This window comes from Xenopus laevis, chromosome 1S, assembly GCF_017654675.1.
Source record: "Xenopus laevis strain J_2021 chromosome 1S, Xenopus_laevis_v10.1, whole genome shotgun sequence".
Lineage (NCBI taxonomy): Eukaryota > Metazoa > Chordata > Amphibia > Anura > Pipidae > Xenopus > Xenopus laevis.
In genome coordinates, this window is record NC_054372.1 from 190,258,994 (window position 1) to 190,277,153 (window position 18,160).

General features: G+C 37.6%; 1 protein-coding gene across 1 annotated transcript in view; it reads right to left on the reverse strand.

Annotated features, from left to right (window-relative positions):
* Window positions 1-672: 672 nt before the first annotated feature.
* The window catches only part of st8sia3.S (ST8 alpha-N-acetyl-neuraminide alpha-2,8-sialyltransferase 3 S homeolog), a 21,785-nt gene continuing 4,297 nt past the window's right edge, over window positions 673-18,160 (reverse strand). Inside the window, exons 2-4 of the mRNA XM_018244555.2 lie at window positions 15,527-15,649; window positions 10,720-11,277; window positions 673-3,314 (exon numbers count right to left, since the gene is read on the reverse strand). Coding sequence (XP_018100044.1) covers window positions 3,032-3,314; window positions 10,720-11,277; window positions 15,527-15,649 — 964 coding nt within the window. The 3' untranslated portion in view covers window positions 673-3,031. The remainder of the gene's footprint in view (window positions 3,315-10,719; window positions 11,278-15,526; window positions 15,650-18,160) is intronic.

Below are 18,160 nucleotides of genomic sequence, written 5' to 3' on the forward strand. Positions count from 1 at the left end.
CTCGATCAGAAAAATTTTAGGCTTCTTAAATAGGCCTCTAAATGTGAACACCTTCTGCCACAAACAAGGTTGTCAGCTTTTCAAATGAAGAACAGAAATTAAAAAAAAATCTGAAAATTTAATTTTTGACATTGGAAAATAATTATGATTTTTAAAAGTGGATTTCTTTTTACTTTTCTCATAATTATGACTTCAAAAAGTCAAAATTCTGGCTTTTTTATATATTGAAATTTTGACTTTTAGGGGGCCGATTCACTAAGGGTCGAATATCGAGGGTTAATACCCTCGATATTCGACTATGAATTAAAATCCTTCGACTTCGAATATCGAAGTCGAAGTATTTAGCGCAGATAGTTCGATCGAAGGATAATTCCTTTGATTGAACGATTCGAAGGATTTTAATCTAACGATCGAAGGAATATCCTTCGATCAAAAAAAGTTAGCCAAGCCTCTAACATTGACTTCGGTAGCTTTTAGATGGCGAACTAGGGGGTCGAAGTTTTTTTTAAAGAGACAGTACTTCGACTATCGAATGGTCGAATAGTCGAACGATTTTTACTTCGAATCCTTCAATTTGAAGTCGTAGTCGTAGTTGAAGGTCGAAGTAGCCCATTTGATGGTCGAAGTAGCCCAAAAAAAACTTTGAAATTCGAAGTTTTTTACCTTCGAATCCATCACTCGAAGTTAGTGAATTGGCCCATTAAACTCATAATTATGACTTTCAAAAGCCAAGATTTAGATTTTTTCATCCAGACATGGAATTAATCCAAATATAACCCTATGCCCATCTAGGAACTTCTGGAAGTGAATAAAATAACGATGTATGAGATGTAAACAAAAAATAAACTGCAACTTTGCCGAATTCAGAAATACAAGGCATTTTTGTAAATTACATAGTTTGCATAGTCTTATCTTATTCTTCACGCGTTACGTAGGTTTGGATCCCATTGTTGAATCTGTAGATGGGACTTTGCTGCAGCCACAAAGATTTGTTGTTGGTTTATTCAATGCATGGCAATTTGGTACTGAAAATAAGGGAACCTACAGTATAATAGTATAAAAACTATTGACATATTGGGGCTAGAAATGTCTGGACCATGGAGATGTTTTTAGTTGCCCCTTACGCTAACCAAACCTATTTTAGCCAGTTACAAGTAGGTTGAAATTCTAAAATATAAATAAATAAAGCCATTTTAATTTTGCAGATCAGCATGACATTTTGATTGATTTGTACACTATGATTGATCGAAACTCAATATGCTAAATTTTTATCTCAACGAAACATTGCATTTCTACCTCCACAGAATTTTTCTAGGATCTTGTCGAGGCCGTTTTTTCAACAAAAATAATTCCAAGATATAATTGACTCAAAGCAAGTGTTTTATTTAAATTTCTACAAAGGGCCTATTTATTAAACCTAAAATGTTTCTGGTCAAGTTTTTAAAGGGGAAAAACTGATTTTTTTAGAGGAAACCAAAAACTAAAACTTTGGATACTTAAAACAGTCAAAATAATGTAGAAGTCAATGTCGGATGGTCCCTTTCATAATTGTAATGTTTTTTACCTTCAGGATTCTCTATAGTTCCGGGCTGCTTGCATTTTCATTCAATAATCCAATAAATTCAAGTTTTTGAGGCTAAATTTTGATAAAGTCGACCAAACTCAAATCCCCTTATTTACCAATCGTGCCCCATTTTATCGATTTGATGCTGGAATCGTGTCACTTTTTCGAGTTGACGCCCGAAAAACCTTAGTAGATTATCAAATGAAAACCATAACAAAATTTCACATTTCAAATTTCAGGAAACTTCAAGCCCAAAATAAAAAGTAACTAGGGACGCACCTGTTTTCATTTACATTCACATGAATCTTTAGGTTGGATTCAGTTTGGCTGAATTAATTAAAAATAATACAGTGATGGAAAAAAATCATACATAATGATGACTAATCGCCACTGTGACTTTTCCTATGTTTTTCTTCAAGTTTGCACATATTTATGGAAAATCTCAGTTTTCAATGCATTTTGAAGCCAATTTGTGTTTGTCGCAGTGTTGGACTGGGCGTCCAGCTAAACTCCTGGTGGGCCCAGGGTGCCAGTGGACTAAATGGTTGGGTGCTCACCCAACAATTGGGACTTGTAGCCTATACCATGGTTATAACCTATTTCTGCATGACAGAAAAAATAACTTAAATGGAAGGAATGACAGAGGAGAGTATGAAAAGAGGAGACAATGAAATAGTTTGGAAAATGGGTCAGTGGTCTAAGGATTTCGATTGGACCCCTAGTACCCCAGTCCAACACTGGATTGAAAAAACTTGATAATTTACAAAATTCTGAAAATATATTATGGCATTCTATGGAATGTTGGCAGGTCCCAGCTGACGTTATAATAATTCTTTTGCAATTCTTTTTCATTAAAACACACAAAATTGTGCAATGAAAATCAATATTCCAATTTTTATACAATTTTGTGCAATCCTACAGTCCTGACTATAGTTCAACAAATCAGCTCAGAATTCGTGAATATACAGTAAATTGAATATGATTTTTTTTTTGTAAACAGATGAAGCATTTTTGTTTACGTTTTGTGAAATTAGAGTTTGGATTTGGTTTTATAATTGTTCAAATACTTTGTGGGAGTTTCAGTCGATCTGAATCGACTGAATCAATAATAATTGTTTGGCTTTCAGATTACGTAAATATTCCAGTTGCTTTTCAAATTTGATCCTTTTTGCCCAAAGATGTTAATAATTTTCAACGTTAATGGGGGATACATAAATTGAAGCAAATTCATGGCTGCAAACTGTATCCCAAGAGGAAATATGTTCACTCATTGTCGTTTTAGTGAATGTTCATCAGCTTTACATTGCTAAACACTAACTAAACAACCCAGCAAATATTACAAAAGACAGATGAGAGAATCTACATTCTACGTCATTAAGTACATTTCTGTTCCTATTCCCCCCAATGAATATTACATTTACATTTTGGGCACTTTTATCAATTGGCACATTCTTTTTTTCTTTGTTCTTAGGCACATTGTGATAAAGTCAACTTAGTAAGTCCTTCTCGGTGCATTTTGTACAGCAATTTAAACTCTGCCGGAAGCTGGTGGGATTCCTGCCATTTGGTGGTGAATTTGGTTCCCTTTTTGTCATAATAATGGTACGGAAGGTCTTTCCCTGTGTTGGGATCCCATCCAAAGGGCCAAAAGCCATACAAGTGGATTTCTTCGCAGATTGAAGAGGCGAGAGTGTACATTAGGATACCAGTGCTCAAACGTTTAGGGGATAAGTGCTTGTTCTTCCAGTACCTACAATTAAAAAAGCCATTAGTGATTATCATTTTAATGCATTCCAATCAGAGTTTTGCTCAAATCCTTATTTTTGTGCTGCTAAGAAAAAAACTAAGCTCCACTGAATTACAAATACCATCTGTCATGAAATTAAATATCAAATTTAATGTGGATTCATGGCTAAATTTATTGTTGTGGGGGTGGGCTTCCCCCAAAACAGTAGCAGGTCAGGTTAGGATCAGATTTGGGAAAAAAAAAATTTGGCCGATTTGGGGTGGACTTGGTTTTGCCATTCTACGGGGCAGATTTATCAAGGGTCGAATTTTTAAAACTTCGAAATTTGATTTCAAAAAGACCAACCAAAATTAAATTGAAGGGTTTTTTTGGCCAAATAGGTCAGTTTTCGATCTAATAGGTCCGTTTTCAATCGAACTCAAATCGTACAAATCGATCAAATTCGGAAAATTTCGAAATCCACCAATTGACTCCAAATAGGTTCTAGGAGGTCCCCCATAGGCTAAAACCGCGATTCGACAAGTTTTAGATGGCAATTGGTCAAAGTAGAATTTTTAAAGAGACAGTACATGATAAATTTAGAATTCTTGAATTTTTTTCAAATTCAAATCGAATTTGGATTATTTCCTAGTCGAAGTACACAAAAATTAGCTCGAAATTCGATTTTTTAAATTTGAATTTTCACTTCAATCTTTGATAAATCTGCCCCTAAATGTTGTAGTGACCTTGTTATGAGTTAAGAGGGCCCTATCCAAAGCATAGACCACAAAGGGAAGCTTGAACCACTACTATAGAGGTGACATTGATACAGGTATGTGATCTGTTATCTGGAAACCCATTATTCAGAAAGCTATAAATTACAGGAAAGTTGTCTCCCATAGAGGAGGTGAAATAGATACAGGTATGGGATCCATTATCTGGAAACCCATTATCCAGAAAGCTATGAATTATAGGAAGGTTGTCTCCCATAGACTCCATTTTATCCAAATATTCCAGATTCATTTTTCTGTGTAATAATAAAACAGTATCTTGTACTTGAGCCCAACTAAGATATAATTAATCCTTATTGGAAGCAGAACCAGCCTATTGGGTTTATTTAACTTTTAAAAGATTTTCTAGTTGACTAAGGGGCAGATCTATCAAGGGTCAAAGTGAAAATTCTACGTTAAAAAATTCAAATTTTGAGCTATTTTTGTGTACTTTGAATAGGGAATAGTCCAGATTCGAATTGAATTTTAAAAAAAAATTAAAATATAAAATTTATCGTGTACTGTCTCCTTATAGCTTCAACCGACTATTTGCTATCTAAAACCTGCCGACTTGCTGTTTTAGCCTATGGGGGACCTCCTAGAACCTATATGGGGTCAATTGGTGGACTTTGAAAAATCTTTTTTTTTGTTTTTTTTTTGAAAATATTTCAAATCGAATTTGATCTTACTTTGATTCGAACGATCGAATACAGCCTATTCACACGCAGTTTTTTAAATAAATTTCGGTATTTATTAGAATTTCGAAGTAATGGGAGTTCAAAAAAACTCCCATTACGTCTAAATTCGACCCTTGATGAATCTGCCCCTTAAGGTATGAAGATTCAAATTATGGAAAGATCCATTATCTGGAAAACCTTAACTCCCGAGCATTCTGGATAATAGTTTCCATACCTGCACTGACACTAATAAAACTACCCTTCAAATACTTGTATCGCAAAATTAAAATAGCATGCAAATAGCGTGTTATGATTGATCTAAAAAAAGGTTTACTTTCTGGTGTTAGTATCCCTTTAAGGAAAGTTATTTAAATGCTCCCTTTACAGGCTAACACATAATGGCCTGTGTTAAAGGCCATCATTTAAATGCCCATGCTTGCCTTTTGATGCAGTGGAACCCTAGAGCTTCCACCACCCACTAAAGGGGTTATTTATCAAGCTCCGAATTTAACACAGTATTTCTAAGATAAAAATCAGAGTAACTCCGAATTCCTGAATGGACCTTATTTATCATTATAAAAAATTGGTTTGGGCAAAAATCAGAAAACTTCGGACCTTTCGAACTTTTCCGCAAAAACGACAAATTTTTTCGGACTTCTCTGACTTTTTGGCCAAAAATCCCCAAAATCATCGGATATCAATAGGGACAGCAGCGCAGACACTGGGACCTTCCCCATTGACTCATACAGGACCTCGAGAGCTTTGAGACGCCGGATTTTCAAATTCGAGTTTTTCAGACCATTTGACTTTAAAGGGTTGGTTCACCTTTAAGGTAACTTTTATTATGTTATAGAATGGCCTATTCTGAGCAACTTTTCAATTGGTCATTATTTATTTTTTTATAGTTTTATAGTTATTTGACTTTTTCTTCTGACTCTCTGCAACTTTCAAATGGGCGTCACTGACCCCTTCTAAAAAAACAAATGCTTTGTAAGGCTACAAATGTATTGTCATTGTTACTTTTTATTACTCATCTTTCTATTCTGGCCTCTCCTATTCATATTCCAGTCTCTTATTCAAATCAGTGCATGGTTGCTAGGGAAATTTGGAACCTAGTTACCAGATTGCTTAAAATGCAAATTGAAGAGCTGCTGCATAAAAAAGCTAAATAACTCAAAAACCACAAATAATAAAAAATGAAAACAAATAGCAAATTGTCTCAGAATATCCACATCATACTTGAACTTATCTCAAAGGTTAACCACCCCTTTAATAAATCCCGAAAAATTCTGATTTTTTTTTTCTGGGCTGAAAAATCAAAATTTTTTGGATTTCGGATATTCAGCGCTTGATAAATAACCCCCTTAAAGTGACACAATTCCCATATATTAACTGCAAACCCACACGGGCAATTCGTTCCCTTTTGACCAGGCGCAAGTGTGGCGGCACAATTACATTGGAATTTTGGGGGGGAAATGTATGTTACAGGTTAAAAAAAAAACTTGCCTAATTTCATCCAAAATTGCACTTCCTAAATGACCTACATACAGATTATTTGTTGTCCCTAGAACTAGAGTTGCCGTTGGCTCTGTGTTTAATCGAATGCAATTTTAGACTGCAGAAATAACCACAAAATTAATTTTTACAAAGGTTTCTGGGTTGGATAATGTAGTTCAATCTAATTGCAAGGTCTCGTGAATTTACATGAATTATAATAGAAATGTTCCATTTCCATTACCTTCGGATTTAATCCTCCCGAGCAAAGGAGAATTCTATATTCCCCCGACACTGTTTTGCTCACAATAAAATCCCATGCAGGGGAAGATTAAGATAATGCAGTGGCAGTGAATTGTATAAATGTAATCCATGTTATTATCTAGACAAAGGCATCTCTTTGGCAAATAGGGCTGTTTTAATTTTGTTTCTAGACAGACATTCGGATGATCCGCACCCTATGCAAGTTATTGCTGGGAGACACAGATGGAGCACTGGATGTTGCCACTTGCTTTCAAGAATGCCAAGGAATATTATTATTATGGCTTTAGCACTTACTCCATGGTGAATAATAAAGGCACAGATATTACGCTATGTAGGTCATGGGTTATTTGCAATGTCCTGTGCTCCATTTGTAATTAAATGAGGCTCTAAATTAGATGTGGATATTAAAGATTTTTAAATAGGCTCCGCTTTATTCTGCATGTGGCAGTTGCACAATTATTATTTGGAGGGCCTTTTGTTGCTCTTCAGTGGTTCAAGACATTAGTATGCATTCCTAGTTCAACATACATATAGGGGTACAAGGCTTTTATTTTGATGCACACACAGGAATTCATCTGGATTGAACAACATAGAGCAGTGTTTTCAGGTTTTTTGTAATCAAGCCCAAAAAACAACTCATAAGACTGCAGGTGTTTAAACAAGTAGTCACCCCGTAAGGCTGAGTTTGTCATTGACCCTTCCTGCGGATTTTGGAACTTCTGACTTAGGGGGTTTTTCAAACTTCAAAAATTTCTCACTACAGGTATTGGACCTGAAATCCAATGTAATGTAATAAAATGTAATGCTCGGGACCCAGGGCTTTCCGGATAACAGATCTTTCTGTGATTTGGATCTTCATACCTGAAGTCTACTAGAAAATCATATAAACATGAAATAAACCCAATAGGCTGGTTTTGCTTCCAATAAGGATTAATTACATCTTAGTTGGGATCAAGTACAAGCTACTGTTTTATTATTACAGAGAAAAAGGAAATCATTTTTAAAAATTTGGATTATTTGGATAAAATGGAAAGGTGGCGCTCCAGAACAATTGTAAATGACTCACCGAATAGTAAATGTGGTCCGGGTGCTCCAGCCCCAGACCCCCAGCTTTAGGGAGCAATACGGCAACAAATATGTGGAAAAATTAGGGCCGACCGTCACTTAAACGGGTCCACAGGACAAAAGAAAGTTAGTTAAAAAATATTTTTATTTATGCAAAGTTAAAAATTTATATTTGCATCTCCATCCGCCCTACGCATTTCGCACCCACTCAGGGCACTTAGTCATGGGCGCTGATGTCAGCCACAGGATATGAGCATTTATACAAAGAACAACCAATCAGAGTATACCCCTAAGAGGCTAGATATCAGGGCGGATGGAGATGCAAATATACATTTTTAACTTTGAATTAATTAAAATATTTTTTAACTAACTTTCTTTGGTCCTGTTGATCCGTTTGAGTGCCGGTCAGCCCTGCTTTCCCCACATTTTTGTTTCCAGGTAATGGATCCCATACCTGTATTTTTTTTAAACCACTTTTTTACTGTATCAATACATTTTTCCAAAAAAATCTGGTGCGGGGAAAGACTCGATAAAATCGTAACAACTCACTCTGAATCGTGTGATTTTTTTGGGATTTGACAGCCTAAAACTCAATTTTGTTTTTGATCATCGCCCAAAACAATGAAATCTTCATATTAATGTACAAAACCCAGCGCAGATTAGGATAACTTCAAGTTGCAAACGAGACATATGTCATTGACCTCAACATGATCTCAGCAGGTTGGAGAAGAAGTACTTTTTAATTTGGACTTTTAACACCATCGGAATTTAATAAATCACAAAAAAATTGAGTTTTTGAAAAAATTGTGTCTTCCCCTTTAAAAGTCTGACCATAAAAATTGGACTTTAGTAAATAACCCTCTATATCATCCAATGTAGATAGAAAACAAACATTCCAATATCCTATACTGAAAGAACTCAAATGTGTCAGTCCCTGCCCCAGAGGAGCAGAGATGGCCCCAGACTCTGTCCCACAGGCAGAAAAGCTAATCACAATACAGTTCAAAAACGCACCTCTCCCTGTGTTCTTCTGAAAACACGTTCTTCTACTGAGAACTAATACTAAATTAACTGGAAAATAAACTAGACAGATTAAAGGGGATCTAAACCCAAAAAATGAACAATGCAATGTAATGTTCTACTTTTAGTGGTTTCTGAGATATATACTATAAAACTATATAGAATAGATTTATCCAGTTTTAGACTGCTGAGACCAGGCTTTTGATTCAAGAACTCTCTTCAAATGCGCACTGTCCCCTCTTCCGTAACACCAACCTGCTCACAAATGGCACCTCCTCTGCTCAGCAGCTCTTGCAAGACTTTGTAGGAGCACTGCTGAGAAGAAGCAAATTCTCAGACTTATAGAGGAAGCAGACCCTGTTCCCTGGGCCCCCTGGGGGGATCTGCTTCCTCTAAAGTTACGCCACTGGCTCTCTTTGAGGTACAGATATTAGACAGTTAACCCTAGTTCTGACAATTCTCTGACTTTAAGAGAAAGTTATTGCACCAAAAGCCTGGTTTTTGATGAAACACTAGATCATATTGAATCATTGAAGGTAGAATGTGACAATGGTTAACTGGGCAGATAAATTGAGATTATTGTCACATCAAGGCTTGTCAGGCCATTAAAAGTCTACACTGAAGCCCAATTGTACAGGTGCCTGGAAATGGACACATTCAGGAATTAGTTGTTTTAACCGGTAAACCTGCCTGAAATAGGCCATTCAATTTGGGAAAGAAAGTCATACAAAGCTGTACCTACAAGTACATATGCAGTGATCACTGGATAGTCACTGGCCCAGTCTACAGGGGACACAAAAAAATAACACTCACTATATTAGTGGTGACCCGCTGAGACCCTGGAAAATCTTAATGAATTAAATGGTGCCTGGGATTTTATATTAAACCTCCACATACCCTGTTGGGCTAAACATTGTGCTCAAATATACAGTACATGATTTATTGCATGGAGTAGAAATGGTCCTGGGCACCAAACACTTTCATAAATATGTTTATAACAATGCCAGATTGCTATATTAGATGATGATAGATGATAGATAGACAGACAGACAGACAGACGGACGAACAGATAGAAAGATAGATAGACAGACAGATAGACAGACAGATACACAGATAGTTAGATAAATAGAAAGACAGTCAGATAGACTGATGATAGGTAGACAGAAAGATTACCAGACTGATAGAGAGACAGACAGACTGATAGATAGATAGATAGATAGATAGATAGATAGATAGATAGATAGATAGATAGTCAGAGAGAGAGAGAGAGTGAGAAGGATAGACAGACAGACAGACAGACAGACAGACAGACAGACGGTTGAACAGATAGAAAGATAGACAGACAGACAGATACACAGATAGTTAGATAAATAGAAAGACTGTCAGATAGACTGATGATTGGTAGACAGAAAGATTACCAGACAGATAGACAGACAGACAGACAGAAAGATTACCAGACAGATAGACAGACAGAAAGATTACCAGACAGACAGATAAAGAGATAGAGAGATAGATAGAGAGATAGATAGAGAGATAGAGAGATAGATAGAGAGATAGATAGATAGATAGATAGATAGATAGATAGATAGATAGATAGATAGATAGATAGATAGAGATAGAGAGAGAGAGAGAGAGAGAGAGAGAGAGAGAGAGAGAGAGAGAGAGAGAGAGAGATAGATAGATAGATAGATAGATAGATAGATAGATAGATAGATAGATAGACTGACATAGTAGATATATGAAAGATAGATATTGTATGTTGAGTTTGCCATAGATAAAAGAAAGACTAATTCACCAATCCAAGTGTAGGCCAAGTGCAATTTTTAGATGCAAATTAATTTTTTTCAAATTGCATCGTTTCCCCCCAAGTAGTGCCGGAATAGGAACGCATAGGTGTGAGCGCACAGTCCCTTACAGCCAGGCAGAGAAGAGAGAGGGGACCGGACAGGTACTTGCCTGGTGTCCCCCAGCTTTGTGCTCTAAGCACGTGACTCTGCTTACCCCTAGTTCCCTCCATGACCCCAAGAATTCCATTGTAATTGTGGCTGCACAGGGAGTTACCAATATGAACACAACTGCACATATATGCGTTTGTCAAGTCAACACTATAATAATTAATTATAGACAACTCAATCTTACCTATTAACATGCTGCATGATGTTTCCCGGCCAAGCTAACTGAACTTTCAGCTGGTCTCTGTGCTCAACAAAGAAGTCAACCAATGTCCTAGTAACGGTTGCAGACGTATGGAAAAAGAAAGCTGGGATCCAGAGAATGGCCCCATCGAGCTTCTTCAAACTCAAAAAGAAATTGTTCCGATCTTGTATAGTCAATAGATTGTTGTAATACTTCTCAAGGATGCTCGGATTGAAGGTTGTCAGGTTGGTCTTCCTTCCAACGTCTTTCTGGAAACCCTCGGTTGGGGCAAAGTTGCAACGAAAGACAAAATCAGCCTTGTCAATTTCAGCTCCACACTGGCTTTCCGTGAGAATCCCGCTGTTCCCAATGACGGCACAGATATTGTAATGTTTATTCATGATGGGAGAGGAGTCGGGGAGCAGCGATCTGAAGTTATTACTGACAGAGAAGACATATTTATGACTGGAGTAATCATAGTGCATTAATTGTCCTGTCCTTACACTGTTCTTGGTCAAAGAGAAGTTTCGGATGACATCAACATTCTGGAGAATCTCTCGCCTGAAAAAGAGGAAAGAGGTGCTGCTAATTCATCCTTATGAATATGGTGATGGGCAATTATCACGAAGAACTAGACATGGCCACAAATCCAAGAAATGCAGAAGAAGAAGAAGGAATAAAAATGAGAATGGCCTCGGTCATATAGTGATACAAACCAAAATAATTGTCTCAAGTTCAAACAGGAGATTTGTTTAATTGTTTTAAATTGATTATTGCTCAAATATTTTTTTATTGGAAAGAGAACAACCCCCTTTTAAGTCTATTACAAAATCATGTAAACATTAAATAAACCCAATAAGCTGGTTTTGCTTCCAATAAGGATTAATTATATCTTAGTTGGGATCAAGTACAAGCTACTGTTTTATTATTACACAGAAAAAGTAAATCTTTTTTTTTATTTTTTTTTTTTTTTATAATTTTGCATAAAATTGAGTCTATGGGAGACCTTCCGTAATTCAAAGCTTTTTGGATAACAGGTTTCCAGATAATGGATCCCACACCCGTAGCTATGTTAATGCTGAAAATAAAGTCTCCCATGCTCACGATACACAGATATTGTTGGGCAGTTTGGTCTGGCCAAGTGGTCTTACAGATTGATACTGTTCCATTAAATTGTCAAAATCGACGCTGGCGACATTTTCGATGCCGGCGACAATTTGACGCACATTAGTCAATGGGCGTCCGTTAATTGTCGCCGGCGTCGGAATTGTCGGCGGCAAAAAAACTTTAACGCTGGAGAATTTTCGTGGCAATTGAATTTATTTCACAACAGCAAAACGCGAAAATTCGCAGTGAATTCGCACATGTTGAAAGAAATCACCATCACTAGTTGTTTAGCTTTAAATTACATTTTTGTATGATGTAGAGAGTGATAGTCTGAGATCATTTGCAATTTGGTTTCATTCTTTATTATTTTAGTTTTTTTTTAGTTAACTTTTTATTCAGGAGCTCTCCAGTTTGTAATTTATGCAATATGGTTGCTAGTGTCCAAATTACCCTAGCAACCTTGCACTGATTTAAATAAGAGACTGGAATATGAATAGGAGAGGCCTGAATAGAAAGATGTGGAATAAAAAATAGCAATAACAATAAATGTGTAGCCTTACAGAGCATTTGTTTTTTAGATGGGGTCAGTGACCCCCATTTGAAAGCTGGAAGGAGTCAGAAGAAGAAGGCAAATAATTCTAAAACTAGAAGAAAGAAAAAATGAAGGCCAATGGAAAAGTTGCTTAGAATTAGCCATTCTACAACACTCTAAATGTTAACTTGAAGGCGAACTACCCCTTTAAGCTTTGCATTTGGATGTTCACATATCATTTTGTTCCTATTATGGCCTAAATAAGCACATATAACTACAAGTAACAGAAAAACTCCTCTTAGAGATCTGCCAATGCTTCATCCACTAGAAGAGCAATCAAGCAGACGAATTGTGATCTAAGGCAATGGGCACACAGACTGTTGGCTCCGGCCATTGTCAGGCTGAATATTTTTTGAGAAGAAGATTTGCTCAGTGCCCCAGTTCCATTGATTTGAATCCGATCAGCTGGTGTGAGGTCAGTATTTGGTCGGACCTCAGCCTGTGTATGAGCGCACACAGACTGATTCATCCGATTCAAATCAATAGAACTGGGGCACTGAGTAAATCTTCTGCTCTTTCATACACAGTACATACCTTTTTATGCTCCATGCTTCCACCCTCCTTAATATATTCTGCCTTAATTCATTTCCCTGGTGCACCTCCGTACAGTTAACAGCCACGGGCTGCATTATAACCAATTAACTTCAAATGGTGTTTTACGCAGGAATGCAATTCCCAGTTCTGTGATACACAGAGGTGCCATAGAGGAAAATAGATTTTCTGCAGTCTCCTCAGTGGTGGAGAATCTTTCTGGAAAAATACAGACCTACTAACAGCATAATGCTCTGACTTATAATGGTTTATCCCCACAGTCTCTTAGTAGAAAAGGGCCAATGAGCTATAAGACCTAAGACAAGATTTGCACCCCGTGGTCCCACCACACCATTACCTCCCTAAGTGGCAGCCACAGACCAGCTGACACAGAAAGGGGAGAGAGAAGAAAATGATCCAATGATGAGCCGCTCAGCTACCATGTGATGCTGTATAGACCTGAGCTGTAACTATATTCAGGTGGCTGCCCACACTGAGCCCACTCCATCTCTTATGTTTCCTTTTTCTCCTTACAAGAGCCATTACTCTATGACCAAGGGTATTATCATAAGGGGGGGTTTCAAGTGCAGGCAAATCTATGGGGTGTAGGTGGACATGGGACACAACTGAGCAATTTCAAAGAGTGAGTGAACAATTGTGACGCTATAGGCAAATATAAGTTGGGTCTAGAGACAATCAATCCCCTATGGTCATGAATGTAATGGTGGGCATTTGTAGACAAAAAAATAGCAATTAACACAAATCAACAAATTTGAATGCTTTGCTAGAAAATGCTTTCCTTTTTCTCTGTAACAATAAAACAGTAGCTTGTACTTAATCCCAACTAAAGGTGGCCATACATGGATAGATCTGCTCGTTTGGCGATGTCGCCAAACGAGCGGATTTCCCTCCGATATGCCCACCTTGAGGTGGGCAATATCGGGCTGATCCGATCGTGGGCCCTAGGGCCCAACGATTGGATCCTAGCGTTCGCAACCGGGCAGTCGGATCGCGGGACCGCATCAACGAACAGATGCGGCTGCGATCCGACGGGATTTTTAACCCCATCCGATCGAGATCTGGCCAACTTTCGGCCAGATCTCGATCGGGGGCCCCCATACACGGGCCAATAAGCTGCCGACTCGGTCTGTCTGCAGCTTTTATCGGCCAGTGTATGGCCACCTTAAAATATAATTAATCCTTATTGGAAGCAAAACCAGCCTGTTGGGTTTATTTAATTTTTACATGATTTTTAAGTAGAATTAAGGTATGAAGATCCAAATTACTGAAAGACCCAAGTAGAATTAAGGAATGAAGATCCAAATTACTGAAAGACCCTTTATCTGGAAAACCCCAGGCCCCAAGCATTCTGGAAAACAGGATTTTCTAGTTGACTTAAAGGACAAGGAAAGTTAAACTAAAGAAGTAGCTAGAAATGTTGTACATTATGTTTTGTGCTTCTGTACCAGCCCAAGGCAACCACAGCCCTTTAGCAGTAAAGATCTGTGTCTCCAAAGATGCCCCAGTAGCTCCCCATCTTCTTTTCTACTGATTCACTGCACATGGTCTGTGCTGCTGTCACTTAGGGACCCACTCACAATATAAAGTACACATAGAATAGAAATGTCACAATATAAGGCTGATTAGTAATTAATACAGATAATTACTACATGGCAGCACAGAAACCAGTGCAATGAGCATCAGAATTTAATAATCAGCAAACCTGTAGCATCAGCTTATATTACAGGGGAAGCTCATTTTCTGCTGGATAATTAGTGACGAGCCTTAAGCTTAGCTTCTCAACAGCCAATCAGAGCCCACTGAGCATGTGAGTGTCACAGACACTTTCCAAGATGGTGACCCCCTGTGACAAGTTTGAAGTCCTGGATCATTGCTGCTATTGACAAGTTGAAAATTTAGCCTCGTGCAATAAGTTCAGTATATACAACAGCCATTGTTATACCTATTCATTTATAGGGTGTAGTTCTCCTTTAAGCTGGCCATACACTATAAGATCGGCTCGTTTGGAGACATTGCCAAATGAGTGGACCTTTCCCCGATAAGCCCACCAACGCAGCGCTATATTCTGAACGTTCGTCCCTAGGGCTGTACAATTGGATTACAATGGGGAGCAATGGGCTCCGATGGGTCAATCGCCTGAAAAATTAAACCTTCCCGTTCGATATCATGGCCAGATATCGATCGGGAAGACACGTTGGAAGCCCCATATACAGGCAGATAAACTGCCGAATTGGTCTAAAGGACCAATATCGGCAGCTTTAATCTGCCCGTGTATGGCCACCTTAAAGCTATGAAAATACAAATTAAAAAAAGAACAATTTTCTGGAAAACCACAGGTCCTGAGTATTCAGGATAACAGGTCCCATACCTGTCTGTACTGGAGTTCTGCATTGGTCAAAAACAATGCATCTTGTGCCCAAAATCAAACACAGTGGATACTGTTGTAATCGACTCCTTATATTTGCACTGGTTACGTTTAAAGAAAATTAAAAAAAGAATACTGTTAGAGTTTATGCTGGTTTATAAATGAGTGGCATAATGATTATACGCAGGACTTACCTCTGTCGTGCAAATGCCGTCTTGTTGAACACCCACTTGGCAGGCTTCTCTTGCAACTCTTGGGTCAGGGAATTAGAGATTGGTACAAACGAAGGGTCTAAGAACTTCATCGCAAACTGAGACCTGAGAATAAATCATCATATTAACAAAGACTATTTGGAAGGTTCTTCCTCCAGTATTGACGTGTGTTACACGCAGGACATGCAAATTCATTTGTGTTCAGGGACAACAGAGCAATTGTGGCCTCTAAAAGCCGTGAGTGTAACTATACAAACCTTGTGATTTATAGCTTCATTGACGTTGCTCAGGCAACAACAACAACATCTATCATTTTTATGTTGGTTCTCAATAATTTAGCATAGAAATATCTGCTAAATATATTCATGCGTTTATAGGCGTAAGATTTTGTCTCACAGTTCTCAAATCACAGTAAAAAAGGGATCACCTGTCTCCTCCAATCAAAATATTAAGACATATTTCAATATTTAACGGCAAAATTCACTGTTACAGAGAAAAACTATTATTTTGTTGACTGATACAAAATGAATGAAGACATAAATATACACTGATTCCTTGTATAAGGGATAATGTACCCCCTACTGTAAATGATAAGGATATTAGTCACTGAGGGGTTGTTCTGTGACCATATAAAGACACAAGGCTGCAGGCTGAGTTATACAGGGAACTCTGAGTATCACTCATGTATTATAAGGGATAATGTACCCCCTACTGTAAATGATAAGGATATTAGAAGTCACTGAGGGGTTGTTCTGTGACCATATAAAGGCACAAGGCTGCAGGCTGAGTTATACAGGGAACTCTGATTATCACTCATGTATTATAAGGGATTATGTACCCCCTACTGTAAATGATAAGGATATTAGAAGTCACCGAGGGGTTGTTCTGTGACCATATAAAGACACAAGGCTGCAGGCTGAGTTATACAGGGAACTCTGAGTATCACTCATGTATTATAAGGGATAATGTACCCCTACTGTAAATGATAAGGATATTATAAGTCCCTGAGAGGTTCTGTGACCATATAAAGGCACAAGGCTGCAGGCTGAGTTATACAGGGAACTCTGAGTATCACTCATGTATTATAAGGGATAATGTACCCTCTACTGTAAATGATAAGGATATTAGAAGTCACTGAGGGGTTCTGTGACCATATAAAGGCACAAGGCTGCAGGCTGAGTTATACAGGGAACTCTGTATCAGAGAGTATCACTCATGTATAATAAGGGATAATGTACCCCCTACTGCATTTGGAGAAAAAAGCCGCCATTAGAAAAGGCCCATTGAATTTAAAGCATTAGGACAAAAAAGTCACCATAAGAAAAATACCCATTGATGTTAATGCATTAGGAGAAAAAAAGTCGCCATAAGAAAACACCCATTCACTTTAATGCATTTGGAGCAAGAAAAATTGTTGAGCATGTAAAAAATTGTCACGCGTAAAAAAATATTGAAGCCCATTGACTTCAATGCGCAATTTTTTTCCCAGTTTCGCTAATTATTCAGCGAAATGGGACAGATATGCTCATGACTAAATCTTTTCACTCCCCTTTACATAAACCACATTACCTACATCAATTCTGACCAGAAAGCAATCTATATCATTTAGTTCATCTGTGTGAAACCACCAGAGTTGTAATTGTTTTATTTAGCAAAAGGAAACAACCTCAGCTAAGGTCTGGAATATAGCATGGTTACCACTTTTATGGGCTGTCGGTTACTTGACCTATGGGCTTGCAATCTTTTACACAACTTGCACCATGCATATACAGAACTGACGTTTGTAGAATATTAAACTCCAGTAAACCAGAAAGGGTTGAGTCTAGACTAGTGCTGTTACCCTGGAAAATGATGGTCACAGTAGCTGGAAACCTTAGCATGTATTCTACTGTCATTAATGTGCTAGTGAATTGCTACATCTCATATAACTATATATAATACACAAAAGCCATGAATATCTTGTAAATTATATCCTTATAAACGGTGAGTTCTGATGTCATTTCTGTCACATGACTCACTGAAATTTGTGTATTATAATAAATAAAGTACCCCCAGTTGCAAAATATGAGGATATTAGAAGTTACCTCCGAGTTCCATGATTTGTATAAAAACACTCGGCCTTCGGCCTCGTGTTTTTATATGGTCATGAAACTCCTCGGTAACTTATAATATCCTTATATTTTACAAGAGGGGGTACTTTATTCACTATATATTGCAGGGATGATCCATTTTAGCACAATCAATGGTCACAATCAGTTATGGTTTTTTCTTTTATATACAGTCTAGTTACAGTTTCACTGGCTTCAGAGCAGTTGTTTCTGAACATTTTTGAGTCAAGCACCTTCTTTGCTGTCTAATATTGGTGAAAGGTGCCCCTACCCCATAACATAAATACAAATATATAAAAATATTTCTGTGTCAGTTGTTCAGACATGGTGCAGATTTATAAGCGAAATTAAGGAGAAGTCACTGGCACACAAGGGTAACGCTAGCAGGGCAAGTCCTTGCAAGATTTTTGTGGAAAATGCAATCAATTCTCCTCAATTTATAGCCCATTTGACAGTTTTCAGGGGTATCCAGAAGAGTATATATCTATATACAGTGTGTAAATATATA